Source organism: Sturnira hondurensis, unplaced genomic scaffold (assembly GCF_014824575.4).
Source record: "Sturnira hondurensis isolate 20B ecotype Veracruz unplaced genomic scaffold, ASM1482457v3 Scaffold0014854, whole genome shotgun sequence".
Taxonomy (NCBI): domain Eukaryota; kingdom Metazoa; phylum Chordata; class Mammalia; order Chiroptera; family Phyllostomidae; genus Sturnira; species Sturnira hondurensis.
The window spans coordinates 1079327-1097383 of NW_028087485.1; the positions used below are offsets into that span (position 1 = coordinate 1079327).

General features: G+C 40.6%; 1 protein-coding gene across 4 annotated transcripts in view; it reads right to left on the reverse strand.

The window, feature by feature from the left end:
• Window positions 1-253: 253 nt before the first annotated feature.
• TRUB1 (TruB pseudouridine synthase family member 1) overlaps window positions 254-18057 on the reverse strand; it is a 37378-nt gene continuing 19574 nt past the window's right edge. The window contains exons 3-7 of one of the 4 annotated variants that reach the window (XM_037063830.1): window positions 15144-15275; window positions 6949-7021; window positions 5546-5685; window positions 3554-3610; window positions 254-2804 (exon numbers count right to left, since the gene is read on the reverse strand). In XM_037063830.1, the coding sequence (XP_036919725.1) occupies window positions 2545-2804; window positions 3554-3610; window positions 5546-5685; window positions 6949-7021; window positions 15144-15275 (662 nt within the window). In that variant the 3' untranslated portion in view covers window positions 254-2544. Of the gene's footprint in view, window positions 2805-3553; window positions 3682-5545; window positions 5686-6948; window positions 7022-15143; window positions 15276-18057 lie in introns of all 4 variants that reach the window. The other 3 variants (XM_037063829.1, XM_037063832.1, XM_037063831.1) reach the window with 3 other exon arrangements.

Here is an 18057-nt window from a genome sequence, read left to right on the forward strand (position 1 = left end):
ATGAGTCTTAAAGATGCTTGAGAGCATCTTGATCAGTTTTAGCTGAGGATGAGAGCTATGAATAGTATTTTAAACAAATTTTAAATATTCTTAGTCCTAAATCTGACAACTCTAAAAGGCGAAGAATCACTAAAATTAGTTAGCCAGTTCAGTTAGCAAGAATAAAAAAAATGTAACTCAAAGTGAAAGAAAAGAAAGGCCATGAAAATACTTCTACCAAGTATTTCCTGCATAAATAACTCATACAAATGTATAAAGAAACCATTAGCCATTTATTTATATGAATGGACAAAATACACGCAAGTCACACAAAAGCAAAGCAGAGCAATTTTAAACTCTCTCTCACACTCACTAAAGTAGCAACAACAACATACCACACCCTGACCTGAACTGTAAACTTCCAGTGAACTGGTAACACTCAGACGGTAACAGTAAAATGTTACAGTGCTTTGGGAAAGCAGTAAGGCGAACATATTAAGGACCATAAAATTGTTCATATGTCCCCCTTAATAATCAATCTCACTCTCAAGAATTTATCCTAATAAAATTGAACATAACCCAGTTCAATAATAAGGAAATAGTGTAAACTGAATATGAATATAATTAAAATAATAACTATCAAACTAATTACATGAGAAAAAGTCAATTACAAAGTATAGGAGTCTAAACAAAAGGAAAATATTACCACAAAGTTCTAGTTCTCAACTCATTGCACCAGGATGGTGAGGATTGTGGGTAATTTTTCCATTTGCCAAAATTTTCTTCAACGTCCTCAGAGCAAAAAAGAGAATGTACATAGCAAGAATTTTGCAATTAAAAAAAAAAAGGATTGGTTACTATTTTAAAAAGTCACTTGTCTAGTCAAATAATCTCTACTCTTCTCCACTAATAAATTATATACATCAACTTTTAAGCTGCGCTGTAGGGCAGAAATGCCCAGTTGTTTTCTACGACCTAAGTATTCCCTGTTTGGACCTCGGCTGGCCATGCATGACGACGCGCTCTACCCCGTACAATTCCAGGGCACGAGCAGGCGGCCGCCCCTTTGGGTTGGCAGAGCGCAGGGCGGCAGCTACGAACCAGCGAAATTGTCAACTTGGAAATGTCAACTCTGTTTGGCATTTGATGTTGATACCTCAAGATATCAAGCTCTTTCCTCCTACTTTCCTGTGTCATACTAAGAATTACTTTCAGTATTTTCTCTTCATCTATGTTGCCAATGGGATGAAAATGCTCTGCCGAAGCATATACGTTTCTATACGGAGTAAACCATAAATAAAATCACGTTGGTTCTCACACTCACATTTTTCAAGGTAGGGGTTGCAAGGAGGCCACCAGCTAAAAGAAATGCAATCCATAAAAATCTAAAAGCTCCTATGTTACGAAAATCTTCATGATTCTTCCTTTGAAACTATAGTTATTGAATAGATGAAGGACAAACACGTCGACAGACTGGACGATGCATAATGTTCCACTTTCTCATAACAAAAATACGAAGCACTCATTACCTATGAAGTTTACTATTTTGTAATGTGGCTATGCTTTCAAAATGATGTTAACAAGGAAGAGACAATTTTCAATAGGCCATCTGAACAAACGCTGCAGCTTAACTGTTTTTAAATATTTAGAGCTGAAAAGATTAGCTGGAAATGCACAGAGGCGATCTCAGAGTCTATAAACATCATTTGAAAGAGCAAACTAAAAACCAATGCCCTAAACAAAGTAAAATAAATACTAAAGAATAAGGACATGTTTCACTGAAGACATATTCTTTAGCTTACTTTTAAAAAATTGTTATTTAGCAACTTGGAACACGGTGGTCGACAGCGTGGAAAATATCGGAAGAAGATCTCAAAATATGCAGAACATATCAGATATACAGGCCACTGGGCCGTCCTTTGTCCTAATGGTGGAGGTGCATTTAGTCTTGTACTTACCCCCCTTTAGTGGTAACAGCAAAAATTTGGTTCAATTACAAGTATTTATTATAAAAGTTTATTAGTGTCCAAGATCTAAATGAACACAGCTATTACCAAATGAATGCCCACTTATCAAAGAAATGTCCTTAATAATCACAAACTCTCAAAACATAAGAGTTAAATGACAGCCGTTTCAAACATAGTTCAGAATTTCGATACAACAGAGCTACCAGACAGCCAGAACAAAAGCCAAGTGACACTAATTTACATTAACTTTTTTGATGCCGAAGACACATGTAGCTCATATGTATTTTTTCTTTGATTAGAAACTGTGTTCAGCTTTTTCACAGGAAAAGACTTTGAAGCAAGATCAAAACCAGCAAGTTGATTTTCCTGTACCCACTCTAAAACACAGTAATACCCTAAAAGAACATTCCACAGCACACTGAAGAACTGAACAACAGCAAGGCTATTCACAATGCACAGCAGGCAAACTGCACACTGCAGAAACTGCAAATGATGGGCGTTTTTCTTCATGCAAAAAAAGTAGTTGTTTGTCCTTTGCCGGTAGCCTGTGTACAGAGGATTCGAATATCCACCAAGAAAGTGATGACCTCTGCCAATCTTAACACGTCTTAATTGCATCGTCGTCTCCCTTCTTCTCATTTAGAGTTATATATTCACAGCTCAAAATGTGTTCATTAGGCTCCTCGGGTTTTGATTTTTTAGGTGCCGACTCCGCAGGGAGCAGAGACGAGCAATGCGCCAGAGACTGTGCGATGTCGTCGATCGTCCACCTGTCTTCCGGAAGGGCGTGCTCCTCCAGGGTGAACGGCCCCTGTTTGGTCCGGGTCAGTTCCAGCACATTGGCACAGGACGAGAGTTCTGCAGCGACACGGGCGGAAAGGAAATCCACAAGATGAACGAGTCAGCATTCAGCAGTTCCTAATTTTTCAAATGACAGAGGAACTCGATTCAAACCTCTCACAATCCCTCCAATGTAAAACTGTAATAATTCAATACGAGAACCAAGAGCCTTGAGATTAAGAAATGATTAAAGAGCAAGATAATATTTAATAGCTCACCTTATAAGCTGCTGTCAAGTCCACAAGGAACTTACGCACACTTTTTCATCTGACTCCTGAAGCAGCCCCATGAGGGGACCGTTACTCTCACTTGGCAGACGAGGTAATGTGACCTGTCCGGTGTCATGACCGCCAGCAAAGGCTGCAGCCAGAACTGCAACTCTCTGGCTCGTTTAAGACCACGGCTTCCAGTTTTTAAAAAATTTGACTCCTACCAATGAAAATAACTCTTGGAAGGATAAATCTTTTTTTCTGATTCCTACTTTGGTACATATTTTGTACTTGAAAAAAATGCTGGTCCTCCCAGTCATTACCCCCACGTCCGTTCTCTGTTCCGCCCCCTCCTCTCCCATCACAAACGTTCCACTGCAGCTGCCGACGCTGATAACGGTCTGCCATAAACCTGCGATGCTCCAGAAGCGGAAGGCAGCGAAAGTGCTGTTCCTAAGGCCAGTACTCAGAGACGTGACAAGTAGAAAATTCCCTCTTGTCATCCAAAAAGGAGTAGTACCCTCTAAATAATAGCTCATAATTCATCTTTATGCTTACCTTTGCCAATGTCACTGACCAAGCTTCTGATATAAAAGCCTCCTCCGCATTCGACATCTGGAACGTTAACAGTGACAGGGTGAACTGCCAACCTCCTAGGAAACCCACTTTACATAGAAATGAGGCCTCTAAACAAACGTGAAGATGCACTATGCAAACAATCGAGCAATAAAATATTTATGGCTAAAACATCCATTATTCATCCGGCAGCATATGTGTTTGTGAGATGGAAAAGCCAGAGCACAGGGAAGGCAAACAACGAAACTCGGGAACACATTTTAAATGAACTGGCAAGTCACCCCACTTCGAGACTTCAGCCTTGTTCATTTGACAGTTTTCACACAGAAATCTCGTCTTTGCTCTGACAAGCTGAAGGCACAAAAAAGTATTTTCAGATTTCGACACCTTACTCATTTAATAGGTTTTAAATGGTTAGACGTCTCAGGTTTGCTATCACGAACTATAGATTTTTTAAAATGCTTTCAGATTTGTATACTCAACAAATACAAGCAAAAAACCCCTTTTCAGGGACAGGAATTACATTTGGGGTAAATGTTCTCTTAGAAATATTCCTAAAGAAATCATAAAATAAGTAAAATTGCACAATGTTCCAAAAGTAAATGCATTGCTAAATGTCTCCTTCACAAAGTGTAACACATGCTTATTGGTTAGAACAGGGACCTGGGGTATGTTTATCCACCCAGAAGACACCCTAACTTTCCATACAAAGATATACATACATAGCCAAATACAAACAGCTGAATGTTTCTGGCCATATCATACATCAAGCCATTTCAGGGAATCAATGAAAACTTACTACCTGGGGATTTTAACTGTTTTTTTTTTCAGGGCAGGGCCACAGCTGAGATAGGAAATGGGTACCAGGATCAAAGAGAGGCCCACACTTGCGCCCTCTATTTGACCTGGGTGAAAAGACTACTCTTCTGGCCTGTCACACCTGCCAGTGAGCAAAATAAAGGATTTACCGATTAAATGCAATCGGAAAAAATCCAAGTTTTTCTTGCTTTCATAGGTAATATCTACTGTGCCATCCCAGTTGCTGCATTTTTATGGAATGAAACAAATATTTTCTATTGTGTTTCTCTCATTATTTGTCAAACTTTTTAGAATCAAGAAACTAAAGAAAAGGAGTGACTTCTTTTTTTCCATTGTATAAAACCCACACTTACAGGAACTTTACATGCATTAGATAATAGGCCAAAAGAACAAAGTTGAGCAAAAAAGGTTTGGGGGAATTAAAGGAACCTCATTTTCCATGCACCACGAAATTAAGAGTGGGATCGGCTTAAGGAAGCCCAGGGACCCAGAAGAACCGCAGCTCTCACATGTCTGCGGCCTCAGCTACCACTTTCCGCAGGTAGGTCATAAAGTTTCCAAACGATCAAAACAAAATTTTTGGCTTTTAAATTTATTCAATGAATTCAATTGATAACCTGAATTAAAATTTACCCCATACCCAAGAATACCTTTCTACCTTACGCATTATTTCCATATTTTCATGACCCTTAACACTAACTTGCAGGTAACAAAGAAGGCTGAGGGAACAGAATCACTCCACTCCCACATTTCTCGTCCAAAAAGACAGAAAATGCTTTGTTTTAAGAAGACAAATCAGTATGAATTTTAAAACTTAATGTGAACTACCAGATACCAGCCAAAATGAGGGAACACGTATACATAAGATAATAAAATATAAAGTTTTTAAAATATATACTCCTTGCCCACTTTTCCCCATTGAGAGCTAAGGTATAAAACCTCAGCCGATTTAGAAAGACTTGTCTGAAGCTCCAGCTAGAGGTGTTCTCCTTCAGTGTGTTACCGGACAGGTATTAACAAATCCAAACTTTCCTTAAATATGAATTTTAAAACTCTCTAATACCCTAGAGAGCCATTAAAATTATACATACGTAGCCGAATACAAAACTAAAGGTACCTTGGAAACACAAGTGATTTTGAACTTCTCTGCCTCACCTAATGTGAAAAACGGTGGCTGGAATCTCTGCAGGGAGAGGCTGTACACAGTCACTGGCCTGGCAGGCTTGGCTTCCACAGCTTCACCCCTCTTCATCAAGGTGGAAAGTCTCTGTCCATCCTTCTTTAACGCAGAATAGCTTACCAGATCAGAGAGGGGAGAAGAATTAAGGAAGAATGACAGAATGATTCCAGGTGGCAGCACGGAAAGGACGACCACCAGCCCTTTTCACGGAAAATCCTTCTACAAAATGCATGAGTCATTCCTTTGAACCTGCTCCACAGTGGCATCAGGAACCAGGTTCCTAAGCATCTTTGAGGGCACAGAGCTCAGTCTGGCCCCAGCAAGCCACCCTGTCAATTTTACTCTCTGGCTGTCTCCCTGGAGGTGGTCTATTTGTGTCTTCAGCAGACCGCACCCTGGGTTAAGGGCCCAGGGCCTCTGGTCATGAGGGTCTCAGCTAGGGCTCCTGGAAATAACTTCCATTCTTATAATATTCATTTCCACAGAAAAGTTACCAAAGTGATTCTGAAAAGCAAATAAGCAAATAATCTACATCACGGATCTTAGCTTTATGTGATAAAATTTTATTAGACCACAAAATCCTTGGAAAAATCACAGAGAAAATTCTGAAACAGTTCTTATAAATAAAAATGTTTCATTTAACACTAATGATCCAAAATCATGTTTACTCAATCTGCTAAAATTTTCAAACCTTTACCTTGGAGGCAAAATTATGGAGACACTTTCCCATAGCTATCTCAGTATTGAAAAAAACAGTATTTTTATAAACAAAGTAAATAATAAATTTTAAAAGAACTATCAATAACTTATCCTGACACAACATATAGACATTCGGTCAGCATTTAAAAAATGCGCACGAAAATTTTCTTGAAATAGTAATGTGCATGAAAAATGTGGTAAATCAATTTTCTTATACTTTTAATAAGTTATCAACTCTGATTCAGAGACTCGTGAGGCCTAAGATTCTGATCCCAAAAGGAATGGTCTTGAGACCAGAAAGGAAGGACCAACTAACTGGACTCCGAATCAAAACATGGTCACCTACACCCGGCTGGACTGGCCTCTGCAGAGCTTTCTGGGAAGCGCCATCGTTATGTTCCCAAACTGCCCTGGTATCTGCAGACAGAATCGGAAAAATGGACGAACCCAGAAGAGCAGAGACACTGGAGGGTGGCGACATCCAGGCACAGAGGACACCACGTCGTTGACTCTGGGAAGCCGGGCATCCCGTTCCAATCAGGCTCGTCTTTATGTGATCATTCGCTGGGTCAAATTTAAAACCTGCCTCGCCTTACATAAAAAAGGGGCATTTCTTTCGTTAAACTGACACTATCTACTGGAAAATAAAATTAAACATTTAGTCAAATACAATACTTACAGGGGAGGCACCTGCATTATATTCCCAGTGAATTTCTGTAAAATGCCTTCAATATCTTCTTGTGTTATTTTATCTGCCAAAAATGAACAACAAAAAAAAAATGACACTCAAACCACCACAGAAGTACACGTATTTACTAATACACAAATATCCATGAGACGAAAGGAGGACGAAGCCTCATCTTGTCTAATATTAAGACCAAACTTCCTTTGCTTCCATTTTTTCCCAATAAAAGTGATTCGGTCCTCTCAATGCATCTAGTTGGTTCTTACCAACGGCCTTTAGGAGACCTTTGAAGATGCTGCATCTTCAAAACGGACCTATGAAAACGGTCCTGCAGGCACCAAAAATGAAGTGAACAAAGAGCAGGAAAAAACTCCGAAAGTTATTTTCTAAGTTTCTCCAGGCATCAAATATAAATAACTTAATGCAGTATTCAAGATAATCAAGTATTAAACACATTTCAAATTTCACTGAATAGATTTCAGAACTTTTCAACGGTACGGTATAAATTTGACACATTCACATTTAATTTTTTCCCTAAGTTGCATTTATCCGTCTTCCTCCACTGCTGTTGCAGTTTCTCTGTTCTTTTAAATGAACACACTCAGTCAAATGTCTTTTGCCTCAAAAATAAGCCAGAGCAAAAAGATAATATGCATAGCAAGAATTTTAGCATGGTTACTAAGCATTTTATAAACAATGATTTTAGAAAATTTGAATGAAGACATAAATATCTTTGACAGCTTTCAATATCTGTCACTTAGTCATTTTCAGCTTATTTGATACTCTTTCAAACAAAATAATGCAGTGTTAACATAGAGTTCTACAATTCTCTGCAACTGAAAATTATAACACACTAAAATTTGATATTTGGGAGTTTTCATACTTACAGATAACTATACATATTTCATATTCAATAACTAAATTATAGAACTATTCTATAACTTAGGTCATAGTTAATGGAAAGATACTACAGTGCTTCTTTTTCACTTTGCATGAAATTTATTTAAACTTCTTTTTCTGATATATACATGTTATATTTGATTTATTTGGACAATATTAACAAAAAAGGATGTGCTTTCAATTACTGTTCTAACACCAGAATAAAAATTAAAGGACAGCAGGGAATACTGTGTCCAGATTTCAATGTCAACACAGCAAGACAGCCTGAACCTCGCTGACCCTGATCCTTACAAGCTAAAAAGGAACAAAAGGCCAGAATCCACTACAGACTCAAACAGAGAAGAGCTACACAAGTGGAAAAAATTTCTCCAACACCTAGCTGTTCCAAAAAGGCGGATTTCTGAAGGCTATTCTGTTCACACTGTTTTTCAAACAGATACAGCTCATGATGCAGATGAGGATTTTTTTCCTGAAAAATTTTACCCTACTGTAACATGAAAACACAATTTACTGGTGGCACCTCAGTTATGCAAAACTTCCAAATCTACGCACCACCCTGGCAACAGCCAAAAGAAATGCCATTGTTGATAAAACTGCAATAGTTCATGACTTGGCAACACATTTTAGAAGTCAGACCAAAGAGCTTCCTCCCGCTCGGCCGCTCTCTCCACTGACAACCCTGCTGTGTCTCCTTTGTGCTGCTTTCGATGGCTCTTCCACTGAAGTCCCCACGAGAGGACAGGACGTGCTCTTTCACGTTCTACTTCTGCCCTGGTGTCTCTTTCCCTGACTTAACATCTCAGGGGTTTATGGGTTGTGCTGTTCATTCTGCAGTTAATCACACACATTTTTTAACCGTTACAATGAAATTCCGAGCTCCTTAAAGGCAAAGACAGCTTTTCTTCTTATATCACATCCATGACTGCGGTGGCAACTCAAGGTAGTCCTGCTGAATTTACTCTGCTGTGGAATAACAGACCCCAAGGTCTAACGGGCATTAAAAGTGACCCGGGCCAGTCAATCACCTGATATGTGAATCGCCAAACAAAAAGCCTGTGCAGAAAGTTATTTTACAATAAAAGTAAAATAGTAAGTGTTATCAATAAAAGTTATATTCACCACTATGAGTATGTAGTGAGCATGCTGGCTATATTTAAAACATGTTATTAGCTCAATCCACATAATAATAGTTGTCCCTATGATAGAAGAATAAAGATTTTACCTCCACAGGAATTAAGAAGAAAGAAAATAAAACCTCCAAAGCAAGTATACCATGTAACTCGCCCAAAGAAGTGCGACTGGTCAGAGAGAGAGGTATGACACACATACCATCGGATTTGGATAATGACTCTTTGTTTATTAGCAAATTAATAAATCATCAACATGACAGTATTCATTTGAAATTAATTTTATAAAGTCATTCTCAAAATTAATTTATACAAGATCACGTTACATACACATCATTTCTTGACCCTTCCAGTGAACCCGCATGATAGCTGGCGCTGAACTACGCAGTGAAACCCATGCGCCGGCACTGCAGCCCGCGCTCGACCGCCGCAGACGCTGTGACTGGACGAGCTCTGCCACCACAGGCAGCCGTTCAACTAGAAGGACGGACGTGCAATGAACACGAGACAGACTGCAGGCGGCGAGCACTGCAGCGATCCTGAGAGAAGGGAAGGAACTGAGGCCCCCCCCCCCATCACTAGCTTTGGCTTGGAGGAGCTTTCTGCACTGCGGTGCAGGGCGGGATCCCAAACAAAGCACTGGATCCCATAGAACAGAAACCGGACTTTGGGAAGCAGCAGCGGCTAGAATGTGAGGGAACCGCGTAGACATCCACAGGGCTCCAGCTGAGACCTGGCTCAATCCCAGGCTGTACACATCTACACTGAGCTGCCACAAAGTTAGCCAGAACTGGTCCCAAAGATGCTTCCACTCCTAGCAGCTGGAATGAAGAAACTCTGAATACCTGGGGCATTCAACAGACCCCAGAGAGCCCTGTTTCGGGAGCAGTGCTAATCTAGACCTGGAAAACGGTCTACTTTAGACCCGCCCCAATGAGCAATCTACACAAAAGCGACTAGAACTAGTGAGTGAGTCTGGCACAGTTAAAAGGCAAAAGGCCAATATATGAAAATCAACTCCATTTCTATATACTAGAAATGAACTTACCAGAAATTGAAAAACTTAAAAATCCCATTCAAACAGCAGCAAAGTGTGCTATTATAAGTATCAAAAAAAGTTAAAGATCTGTATACTGAAAACTACAAAAATACGGCTCTCTTTTTGCAACTTTAAGTTTGATAGTATTTCAAACTAAAAAGAAAAGCCATGAAAATTATAAACAGCTTTATGCCCATAAGCTTGAAAATTTAGATAAAATGAACACCAAGGGGAAAAATTATCAAGAGTGACACGAGATTAAAAAAAAAAAAGTTCCCCCATAAAGAATCCAACTCATGATTAAAAACCTTCCTAAGAAAACACAAAGTCCAAATGTCTATTAGTAAATTCTACCAAATATTAGAAAAAAAATGACAATCTCACACATATTCTACCAAAGAATAGAAAAAGATAATGTTCCCCAACCCACTTTATAAGGTCAGCATAACCTTGATATCAAAACCACTCCAAGTCAGTCAAGGACATTACATGAAAGAATAATTACAGCATAATCTTCACTCGCAAAGATGAAAACCCTAAACTAAATATTAGCAATCTAAGTCCAACGATTTATATAAAGGATAGCATACCCTAATCAATTTGGGCTTATTCCAGAAAAGTACAGTTCATTTAATATTTAAATAAGGAGGAAAATCAATAGATACAGAATAAACATGTGATAAATTCAATGTCTGCTCATGATAAAAAGAAAACAGCAGCAAACTGGGCATAGAAGGCACTAGCCGTACACTGATAAAACTCAGAGGAAAAAGTCTGTAGAGATAGGCAGGGAGACTTGTTCTTTCAGATGACAAGACTCATTCTAAAACCACAAGAGTTACCATAGTTCACTCTTAGCACAAGGACAGATGGACAGACCCACAGAACAAAGCAGATTCCGGACAAACTCACGCCTGTGCGGGGCTTGACTTGTGATCGAGGACTGGATAAATTAGACAAAATTAAAACTAAGAACTTCATAGATAGGTAAAAGACAAGCCACAGAGTAGGAGAAAATGGCCTCAACACGTAACAACCAGAAAAAGAGAACATATCCAGAGTACATTAACATCTCTTATACAAATCAGTATTTTTACAAAAAAGAAAAGCCAACTCAATAGGGAAAGAAAAAAACTGAAAACCAAAAAAATGAGCAACAGACCTGGACAATACACAACAGAAGACAGCTAAGGAGCCAAAAAACATGAATCAAGTGCTGAATTTCATTAATAATCAATTTAAAACCACAATGAAATACCACTGGGCATTCACCAGAGTGGCCAAAATTAAAAACAGTTACCACGTGTTGCCAAGGATGCAATGGAACACATATTTAATGCTGGTGGAAATGTAAAAAAAAAGTTATAGAAACACTTTAAAATCTACTAATTTCTAGTACAGTAACATATACACTTACGCTATGACTTGGCAACTACACTTGGGTATACTATATCCAAGAGAAACGAGTTCACATCTCTATGGAAAAGACATACCAAACACACAGAGCAGCTTTACACATAAAACTCTAAACTGGAGTCAGCCCAAAAGTAGTCTGTCACCAATAGTACATGTGTGTGAATACACACACACACACACACACACATCATTCATCTATATACATATATTTTTTTCACGCAATATGGCACATTCTCACAACGGCATAATACGCAGCAATAAAGAAAGGCCAAAATACTGATATGTGTAAGAAAATAGATGAATCTCACGTAGATGAACAGATGCATTGTGTGTGCCTGTGGAGGAATCCAGACACCGAAACCGACTGTTTCACTGCATTTCTATCAACTTCAAACACCGGCCACACCGCACTACTGCCTCAGAGCTGTCACCACAGTGCTGGGAGTCAGGACCGTGGTCTCTGGAGCAGAGACTGGAGGGGCACCTGGGGGGGTCTCCAGGAGCCTCCTGTGTCTTGACTAGATGGTAGCTGTGTGGATGTTTGCCTTGGGATAGTTCACAGAGCTGGGGATGTATGTTTTCTCCACTTTTCTTTATCTGTGTAATACTTCATAATGAAGAGGTTTAAATACAAACAAGAGGCACCATAAGATAAGTGATACCCAGCTACAGGCGAGCCTCCCAAGTGTTCTCTATTTGTTCAAACCAAACGTGAGACTCAGTTCAAGCCCTCGCCTTCCACCAGGGAGTGCGGGCAGCCAGGCAGGAGTCCCCGAGGAGCCACGCCCACTAACACTAGAACATCTGTTTGAGGGACCTTGGAGGAACCCTGTCTTGGGACCAAGGGGCGGGTGGTGTTTGGAATAGAGGGTTAGCACAAGTGACCACTTTCCTTTTTCGTTTCCTGCCTCCCAATAAAAAAGCTACGAGAGAGAGGAAAATCTGTTCGCATCTCAGGAGCAATCAGGCCGTCCCAGAAGCCTGGCCCACATCTGAGGCGGCCTGGAAATTCGAGGTCCCAGTGCCCTGGGCTCAGTGGAGGACAGATGGGCACAGCGAGACATGGGCCCTGAAGGACACCAGCAATTGCACCTGACACTCCACACCTTCACTCTGCACGGACGAGGGAAGCTCAGCAGGGCAGGAAGCCCCCATCGCCTGTCTAACTGATTCTCGGAGTGAGTGTCTTATCTATAGGCCACACACTGTTCCAGAAACCAAAAGGACAGCGAGGGCCAAGGGAGACGTGGTCTCCGCCCCACAGCTCAGGGACTGACCTGCAAACACACAGGCAGACGTGGTGAAGACCACTACTCAGGACCAATAGACGGTGTTATGAAAGAGAATAAAGGGAAGGGACCTGTTCACAGGGTTGGCTTTCAATCCCACTGGGCCAGACCCGTGTTCTCACTCCTCTGAGCCACCTCTCGACCACCTAAAATAATGACTAACGGTAGGACTTGTCTCGAACGAAATGACGTGAGGGCGTCCATCTGCCATTCACTGCACACCGCCTTGGTGACTGCCCGTCTGTCAGTTGTTCTCAACGGGCCAGTGAAGAACTGCACTTTTTACTCCTACCATGATGTACGCCTGTACTTTGCAGATGGTACAGCACAGTGACTTGTCCTGTGTGCTGCGTGACTCTGGATGATGTCGGCCGGACACTTACACAGGTGAAATCTCTTTATAATCACCTGAAGCTAGAACCGAACTCCATTTCCCATTTAAGCACAAAGCGTTTTTTTGTACTTTTTCTATACATTGCATTTTCCAGTACTGACTCATGCAACACACCTCATAACGGTCTGCATTTGTGCTTGTGGCGTTTACAATGGTGTATGAACTGGTGTAAACATCCCCCACTTCATTAAGACTTCCAATACAGCAATATCTGTGCATTTACATACTGATGTGCCATTTTATTTCTTCTTTACATTCCATTTACTGTGTATTAGTGATTTTTTTTTAAAACACGTAGGTAGGTTAGAGTACCTCTGCCTTTTATTTTGGGAGTAAAGAAGGCACTACAAAATACTGGTTATAGGTCTCAGTTTTGGGTTTCAGCGGGTAGAGAACCTAGGTCCTAGCTCTCCATTAGACACAAGTTCCATAAGGACACAGGCTGGGTTTTCACTTATTTATCTTCCTTCCAGTGCCTGCTATAGCAAATAATAAACATTTGCTGGTCTGCTGAAAGGTCACATCACACAGAAAAGTCATATCAATCAGCAAAATTCTTTGACCTCTCACCTTCTGGAACTACAAATACCATTCAATAAACTGTAGGGAGCTCTCCTCTTTCAAGGCTTAAAGAACCTTAGTTTCTCCACAACTTACTGCAACATTTTAATGAGATGATTTTAACAAATGCTGCTTTCTCTAAGACAAGTAAACAAGGCTACACATTACACAACAGAGCAAGTTTTTCCATTCCAAAATGCCTCAGCGCAGGAAGGAAGGGCAAGTTTAAGTATTTTCCCCACCCTGACCCTCGTCTAGAATCCCCTACTCAATGAACCGCACCATCACATAACCAGTTTTAAACCCCCAAATTTAGGTCAGGGTCGACACCTTCCTCTCCCTCACTCCGCCACCCAACCAGCAAGTCTCAGCAAGGTGACCTCTTCAACTCTCTTCTAATTGGATCCGTGGTGACGTCGTGCCCTTTAGTACACTCTGGGATGGGATACTCTCCGACTGCCCTCTGTCCCTTTATTCTTAAAAACCTTCTGCTTGGAGATTATGGTTGTGCTTCCATTAAGTGAGGGTCAACTGTATGTTTCCTAATAAAAACAGTGTCAAGAGTAAGTCAACTTTTATTTTTAAAATGACTCAAAAGGAGTCAGTGATTTCTCTTTTAACTATGTTGTTTGATGAATCAAGAAAAACACTAAACTACATGTAAATAAATACTAGCAAGTCAAGTGACGCTGCTGTGAAGGACGAAAGGCTGCTGACAGGGCAGGGGCAATAGGAAGTGTGCGAGGAGGACACGCAGCACAAAAGCACAGGGAGGCCAGGGGCTGGCCGCCCACAGCTAAGGTGGGAAGCGATCACACGAAACACGGGCAGAACAGCAACAAGCAAGCGGAAAGCCTACACATGGTTCACAACTGGTGACATGATAATGTAGGTGACCCGAGTGCACAAAACTGCTTCATTATAAATAGCGTGAGCACTGGGAGTGTTGCTAGGAGACCATTCCATTGATCTATCCCTTCGTAAAACAGTGAAAAATAAATAAATAGAAGGAGTAGTAGACAAACTAAGATTCTGCTTTATTTCCAGAGAAATAGCTTCCCCTCTGCCATACCTTTTCACATACTCCAACAGCAAAGAAACATGACTAGTTTTAAACATTAAACCTGGCACATTTATTTCAGCAAAGTAGTAATTCTAAAACAAATAAATGAATAAACAAACAACTGCAAGGCATGGGTAAAATCTAACAGGAGAGTTTCTCTGTTTCTCATTTATTAGAAAAAAAATGTCCTACATCCTAGCTACCAATGCCTTTTGGAAAGGGAATTATTTGGAAGAATTGTGAACATTATAAAAACTGACTATAGGAAAAGAGGCAATTATAATGAATGTTTATTAACAAACTCATAGCAAATAAACATGATAAATCATTTATGATCTTATTCAAGTAAAAAATGAATTGAAAACTAAAATCACTAGTAGTGTCGGGGTAGGGAACTCACAGAATGTTCTCCTAAATGTCAAAAGAGAGCCCTCTAGATGAACTTCATACCGTAAGGCTTCTCTTCCGTCACTTTCCCCGTCGAGTCCAGCGTGTCGGTGGCTTTCCCCAGCTCTCCGATGGCGACATACCTCTAGAGGAAGGGCAACAAGAGACAGACACAGGCCGTAGGTGAGAAAGAGCCGTGGTGCACGTCCTGAGAGTCACACAGAATTTTACGGCACCACCAACTCGACACACAACACAGGCAAACAGCAAGCGCTCGGTTTGTTTTTGACTAGTGGGAAGCACGTGTGTAAAGAGGAGAACACGCCCAAACCTCCCACAGCGGCCAACATGACAAAGGTAACTGTGGCTTATAAACACACTGTCATTGCAAACAGCTGTCTAAACCCAGTTTTAATTTTGGAGGAGAATGTTCATATGTACTTACAGGTCAAGAAAATGGCACAATAAACCCACGTACGGCCATCGCCAGATTCAACAATCTTACCACACACACAATTAAAGTTGATTTCAAAATAAATCAGTTTACTATTTCTTTTATGAAAGACAAAGACTAGTCTTTGTTAATTTGATTATGCATTTAAACAAAAGCTAAATACGTAGTTCTCTGAAGGGAAAAGTCACATCTAAGAACAGATCATTATTCGTAAGTAAAGAACTAGATCATTCTCAGTTAACTGAGGTGTGTTTTACTACTCATTTCAGGGCACACTGTACTACAATTTCCTAAGACTCCTTTCATTGGGTCAAATTCAATCTTAAGTAATGTATCACATGAAATACTGTGACAAATGCAAGGAACAGAATTCCCACTAAACATCATCTGTAGCTATGTGATCAATTTTTAAAAAGGAAGTTCAAATATAGTTTATTAATAACAAGCTTATCATGCTAGTACAGGGACCAGACAAAAATGCGAAACAAATGTAACACTTCCAATTCTCCTAAACGCGCACACACTGTACATCCGCCAGTGCCCTCGTATGAAACCACCTGCCATTACACAGCTCAGGTTTTCTTTTTCACAAACACAATACAGAAGGAAGGTTCCAATGCATTTCAATTAACTCTAAACATCTGTCATTCATATTGACAGAAGTCACCCAGACTGCCCGAGTCCTACTCCTGTTTCTGGAACAATCAACCTGGTGAAGCAGACCACTGGGAGAAGCACTGCAGGGCGAGCGGGAAGAGCACAGACTCCAGGGTTTGAACCGTGCTCCACACGGGGGCTGAGCAGGTTCAGTCAGTCTCTCCCGTTGGCACCTCGTTTTCTTTGTCTTAGAGTGAAAATAGTAGCGCCTCTCGAAAAGAGGCAGAGTTTAGAACAACAGTACCTGGCCCTGGTAAACAATAAAAAACAATACCATCATTGATACTATAATAAAAAAAGGAAAGTGATTCACACTAACAGTGGTTAGAGTGACTCATCTGGTTACAATGAATTCCCATAAGACACAGTAAAGCAACGATGCTCTGATTTTTTGTCTTAATAATCTGTCTAGTTGCATAAGAAAAGCACAATGCAATCACGAAGTATATTGAGTCCAGGTATTTGTGCTGTTCCACTGCATAACCAGTTTTAACCCGGAACCTTTCCAAGTATGCAATCAGTGCTCCTTAGTCTCTGGACTACAGGCGCCCTGGCCTTGGGCCCCCTCTCCTCCCTGGGGCTCAGGCCTCTTTCAAAGCTGCCCTGTTCATCCATCCCATCTCCCAGTTAGTCACTCGACCTTGCTGCATAGTCAAGGGTAGGTGCTCAACACCAGTTTCTTACAAAAAAGACTGAAGGCCTATTTTCAAACCCACATTATATGTTCATTCATTTACTAGTATATTCATTCCATCGTGTTTCTTAAGGACTATGAATATACAAAGTATTCTTTTACATGCTCTTTTTAATTGTTTTAAAAGCATATTATTTAATTATTTTTAGAGAGGGGAAGGAAGGAAGAAAGAGAAACATCAGTGTCCAGTTGCCTCTCGGGCGCCCCCTACAGGGGAACCTGGCCTGCAACCTGGGCATGTGCCCTGACTGGGAATCAAACCAGCGATCCTTTGGTTCGCAGGCCAGCACTCAATCCACTGACCAGCCAGGGCCACATGCTTTTGATACAAAGGTATATACTAAAGAGTCCCCTGCCTCTAGAAGCTTACAGTGTAGCAGGGTAGGACATCAATAAAGGTAACCTGCAGAGGGGGACAATATGATGGTGATAACATAACAATGCCTGTTTCCAGTGGTTTATCTTACTGAGCTTTCACGTAATACTGCTTGGCAAGTGATTACCTACAGATGTTCATTATTTTCCAAGTACATTTTATACACTGATCCTTATCTTGCCCCACTATAAACTCTATTACCTTGGATTTTGCATTGTTGTTCTACTGTTTCTTAGATAGAAAAGTGTCACCTACATGCTAGAGAAGTTTCTATGTGTACAATTCTCCATATTTCCCCATAGTTCTGGACCTCCACATTGTACCTGCCAAGTTTCAAGTCATTCTAGGTTCTGCGGTTATTCTGAGTCTGGCCACAGGCTGGACTCTTGTTAGAGAGTCACTGAAACCAGCAGTTCGCAAACACTGTGGTTTCAGAACCCCTGTCGCCACTTGAAAGTTATTAAGAAACCCTGGCACAACTTCTTTTTCATATGAATTCTTTAATATTTACTCTATCACATATTGAAACTGAAAATGTGAACACACTAGTACACATACACACTCGTTTGGCCATCAGAGCAGTGGTATCTTTGCCCATCAGGTAACTCCTGAAAAAGTCCACTGAGGACTTGAGAGATTGCAAGTAAAGCAGCAAAGCCATGGCAATAGTTCTGACTTGAAAAGACCCCGAAAGAGCCCCCGGGGCCCCCGGACTGCACTTTGTGAACTGCGGATCTATGTCAGTG